General features: G+C 40.8%; 1 protein-coding gene across 1 annotated transcript in view; it reads left to right on the top strand.

Moving 5' to 3' along the window:
• igdcc4 (immunoglobulin superfamily, DCC subclass, member 4) overlaps positions 1-5,254 on the top strand; it is a 51,807-nt gene that overhangs the window by 42,269 nt on the left and 4,284 nt on the right. The window contains 4 exon segments of the mRNA XM_020592385.1: positions 1-60; positions 1,628-1,755; positions 2,898-3,068; positions 3,250-3,384. The exon segment at positions 1-60 is cut by the window's left edge and continues 40 nt beyond it. Of these exon segments, the coding sequence (XP_020448041.1) occupies positions 1-60; positions 1,628-1,755; positions 2,898-3,068; positions 3,250-3,384 (494 nt within the window).

The following is a 5,254-nucleotide window of genomic DNA, read 5'->3' as shown; positions in this document are numbered from 1 at the left end:
CACAGTGCGCTGCAGCCCAGCTGGAACCACTAACGCCTCACTGGTCTCCTATCACACCAGGTCAAAACACAAGTACTAACATACGTCTTCCTGCATAGCTATCTACAGTATGTAAATACAGCTATGTTTAAAACAAGAAAAACTCATCTCCACAACATCTACTAATCGTGTTACGCAGCAGGTAAAGTCAGTCCGACATCATTGTGCGCTGCTATCACTTTAACTTTAAGAGTTTCTTCAAACGAACAAGTTTCCCATAGACATACCTTCGGTGCTACTGCGAGGACAAACAATATTTGTGTCTGTTTTTTGCATTTTATGGCTGTTTGATCGGCTTTGAAAGCAGCTGTAGGTGGCGCTCACGATCAGTTTCACTGCAAATGAAGTAATTACTATATGACTTTATTGTATTATTTTTAAAAAACACTGAAACGTTTATAAAGTTACAGACGAGACCCCATGGATTTTGCGCTTTGGATGCAGCTGTGAGTGAATTACACTATATAGTCGCTCCTGGTTACAAGACTGGAGACGTTCTTTTTTCCATGCACAAATGCTGGTCAGTGATATTAGCAGACTACTGAGTGAATATTTATTTGCAGTAATTTTACATAAATAGTTTTGTCGCTGACAATTTAAAAATTAAAAAGGAGAGAATCTTTCCTCTTATATATTTCCATGTCATGGCATCAGTGACATCAGTCAGTCAGGTTTCCGTCCTGATCTTTAAAGGGGATGAGAGGAGCTAGTTTGATTGGACATAACTACAGCCAGCCCAACTCCTTCTGCTCATGCTATATTCCTCCCTATAATAATTTATCAGCTCGTGTGCGAGGTTAAGGCGCACGATCACTAATCAAAGTGGTCTTTATTATAGATACATGCATATTGATGTGCACGACATGCATTGAATACAATGTCATATTATTTATTTTTTAAGTTTTGTATGTCCTGCAGCAGCGTGTCCCAGGGTATAAAAAGTACAGTACGCGAGTATTATCTATGCACCTAAACAGATGCGCATCACAACATGGCCAAAGCGCCTGTTAACTAGCAATGATGATCTCACTGTTGACCACAGACCTGGTTGTTGTTGGTCAGTGGTGCAGTCACTTTGTGCGCCCTCATATTACCAATGCGCCCCAAATTTACCTGGACATACCTCATTCTCATCTGGACACACCTGTCAGTGTGAAGTCAACAGACTGCTGCTTAGTAAAAAAAAGCAATGTGATGTGCATGTTGTGCAAACGGTAATTGCACAAGAATTTTAGAAACACAGACCCACACCAGACGTGATGCTATGTTGTCAGACATAGGGACAATTGTGTTTGTTGATAGTTGTGACTTTGGTGAAGATCAGATCAGTTTCATGACCAGTTTATGCAGAAAACCAGGATATTGCAAACAGTGCTGTTACTTTAACTTGCGACTCTATATCCATCTTGTCTTCACTGATGGTACAGTATTTAAGAATTAAGTAAGGATAGGAGATGTGCATAAAAAAGTGCAAGTATATTAAAGTCAGTGATTGTTAGCAGGGAGGTGATAAGAGGTACCAGTATAAATATAATAGGTATGGTAGCCTGAACTGATCTTTTCCTCCCTTTTTAAAATTTTTATGCAGCATTGGTCAGGAGATTCTGATCGACTCATTGAAGCCCTTCACTCGTTATGAGCTGGCAGTGCAGTCTAATGGAATGGATGTGGTGGGACCCTTCAGTCTCACTATGGAGGAGTCCACTCTGTCTGATCGTGAGTCTCTACTGTGTTCCTGTCAGTGTAGTCACTACTTTTTCTGTTTTAGTTTGAGACAATGAAAGAGCCTGACAATTTCACTCCAGTTTTTAAAACGGGTTCACTAAACAGCAGCCTACCTATTGAGCTGTGAGAACCTTCGGACACAGTTTCACATGTACTTGATGAGAAAATTCATCCCAAGTTTTTACTTGATGCCTTTCTTTCTCTTGATTTTGATGAATGAGAACATTCCTTTCTCTCACAACCTTTGCAATGCCCTTGATAAAGCCCCTTAACCTAAACAGCTAAAGGTGAACTTCTCTGTGCCGAGCAAAAAGAAAAGTATGAATACACTGTGCATCTAGCAAGTATAGATATGTGGGAATTTGTCTCTGGAAGACTGGTCCTTCCAGATTTATTTATTCCAAATTAGTTATTAGAGACCCCTGAGTTTTACCCTGTCCGAGTTACAGTTGGTTTTAAGATATGTCACTAAAATGTTGTCTGCTAAAATACGTTACTTCAAGTCCCTTTTGGATCATTTACTTCATCTTATTCTTGAAAATATAAATTCATGTGTATTTGTGTGTTGACTAGGTTGAGCCTGTGCCAGTTTTATTGAATTATTTTAATCTTGGTTTCCAGCTAGCAAACCTGCTGTCTGTAGTGTGTGTGTATGTGTATGTGTGAAGGTGTGCTTGAGTGTGCCTCTGCATGCAAATAAATGTGTGCTGACTTATGGAGATCAGTGTGTTGGCAGGCCAGTAGCCAGGGAACGTGGGAACTTGTGGTTGGCATTGATGGCTAATAACTGGCTGTAATAAAACACCCAGATGTAGTAGTTACTCATGTTGGCAAGCAGCAGTGTCTGTCAGCCAAGTAAGGGTGGTGAGTGTAGAGCAGGCCATTTTTAATAGCATTATTACAGCCAGGCATCCCATCACACTCTCCACTAGCATGTATGATCACCTGAGCCCGAGCCCATTTCCCCCACTGCCCTGTTTGCCCCTTCTCTCCTGGATCAAGGTCCTGGGGACACTAGGACACAGATGTCACACAACATGTCAGATCCCCCACCAAGATAATATACATTTCCCAGCTGTGACGCCTCATTTCTGGGTTCTAATCACTTGACCCAATCCTCTTTTCTCCTTCAGGGCCCTCCACACCTCCAGAAGACCTGCAGCTAAGTGCTCTAGACTCTTCTTCTGTGCTGGTGAGCTGGCGCCCTCCACTGGAGCCTAATGGTATTATTGTCAACTACAGAATCTTGTACAGTGGCAACCTCAGCCAGCCTGAGCACTTGTGGAAAAACCTCTCTCAGGAAGGTGTGTGTTGGCTGGCATGACACGACTGGGAAGAAAATTTATCTTTATGATTTGTAAACATACTTATTTTTACCCCTTTGTCTTAATACTATGAATCAACATCTCTCTATTAAAAGCAAATGCTGGTGCAAATGAATCAGTTTGATTGACGATGAATCTTGGCAACATGTCTCTTTGTCAGGGAGCATTACCAGCGTGGAGATCCAAGGTTTGTCCAGTGGCACCCATTACTTTTTTAAGTTGGGTGCATCTACTGAGGTGGGGCCAGGGCCTTACTCGCCTGTAAAGGATGTTCACACTCTCCTTCAGCCATATGGTATGTACCATGTAGCCCACATGTAGGTGACAGTAATAATCAGAAAAGAAGTAAACATAGTTCTGTTGGTCTTTGGTTCTTGTTACCATTGCTAACTCTGAGAGACGAGACAGTCCAAGTAACTTCAAAACAGTGCTGATTTATTCCATGAACACAGGTAAAATTAACATTACACGCTCAGGTATCTTGCACCTCCAAACTGCACACAGGCAGATGTAAGATGAAAGACCCTGAACCCACCAGGCCTATACATTATATCCCTTCGGTTGGGCTAGCCCCATACTACACAGAAACGTCAACCGAGACGTCTCTGTTACCAGCTTTGCAGCTGGTCATAGCAGTAGTCAAAACATGAAGCAAATCAATGTGTGTGTGTCTGTTGATTAAGTGGTGTGTAGCTAAAAACATTCTCACGACCTCTAGTAACATGTCGTGGCTTAAACATAAGAACCTATTATGGCTAAGGCTACAGTTATACACGTCGTAATAATAATATTAAACACCCTGTCTGCTGACAGTCATCAACTCTTCTCTCTAGTTATCCTTGACCAGATGTACCCTGTAGAAACTCATAAGCATGACTAAGCATTTAACAGTCTAACTAGACATCCTATCTCCACTAAACATTTCTAATACATAAAGTATTTATCCAATATCTATCTGACTAAAAATATCTAACAGTTCTAAGAGCACCGGGAGGGATAAGCTTTCATCAGGGTCTGTTAAAAGCACATAATAAAGACTCATTTAATTAGTGTGGATAAAAATAAAAAAAATACAGTCACAAACAAACACATAGGTGTCGACCAATAAAAAACATACAAGCACATTCTCAAACTGGTAAAGAGGCAAAAGGTGTGTCTAATATCTGACACAGGTGACACCAGACCTGACAAAGCAGAAATCTTAACAGAAATGAAAACCTACATTTAACTTGTTTCTGTTAGAAATTAACCCAATTCTTTTGTTGGAAGCACGAGAAGTGAAAACAGGAGAGGACTGTTTAAAATCAACAGAACGTTTACTGAAAGTCTGAGCACAGGTAGGCCTTACAGCGCTGGGATCAGAGAAACAGAGCTCCCGCAGGAATTTCGTCTTCTGAACCCCGTGTTAGGTTTTTATAATGCATTTATCTGGCTGGGCCAGGCCTGCCCTAAACAAAGGTACAACAATTCACACTTTGTAATCCTATTGACCATTTGGTGTGAGTAGGTCAACCCCTGCCTGCGCTTGCTTGCTGATATATGATCTAGACCAGGTGTGTGTGTGTGTGTGTGTGTGTCGCCGGCCCCCTGATCTTGATGAAGGTGCACTGATCAATGGGTGGCCTGAGTTACAGGCTCCCTGTGTGTGTGATGCTAATAAGTATGTTAAACTGGCCAGGTGGTCATCTCAGGTTGTAGCCCCCAGCCTCTGCAGGACATCCCAAGACAAAGCAGAATCTCTTGGAATATGCTAAGGGGGTCTACTGTGAGTGTATAAAACAGGCCTTTGCTAAAATGTAAATAGGCTGTCTGGTCACAAAGAGATGCAGACATCTAGTCTCTACATAGAAGTTACAGAATTCAAAGTAAGCAGATTCTGCTTCATTACAGCTGTAAAATATATAAGCAATGGAAACAAATGCATTAAAATAACCAAAGCTCAGTAGTTCTGGACAATCATCAATACATCTGTAATATGTATAATCAAGTAAGATAAAGTTATGAAAGGTAACTAAAGGGAACTGAAGGTATGAGAAGTAACTAAAGTAACTAGAGTCTATAAGACTCAAATCTTACAATTCTATTTCTTTTCTAACTTAGTTCTGTGTGTTTATTAATAGGAATTCTTTATTGATGATTTGCTAATAATAATGTTTGACTCTTAG

Source organism: Monopterus albus, unplaced genomic scaffold, assembly GCF_001952655.1.
Source record: "Monopterus albus unplaced genomic scaffold, M_albus_1.0 scaffold17.1, whole genome shotgun sequence".
NCBI lineage: Eukaryota > Metazoa > Chordata > Actinopteri > Synbranchiformes > Synbranchidae > Monopterus > Monopterus albus.
Note: the sequence above shows the minus strand (reverse complement) of the source record. Positions and strands in the feature narration are given on the sequence as shown.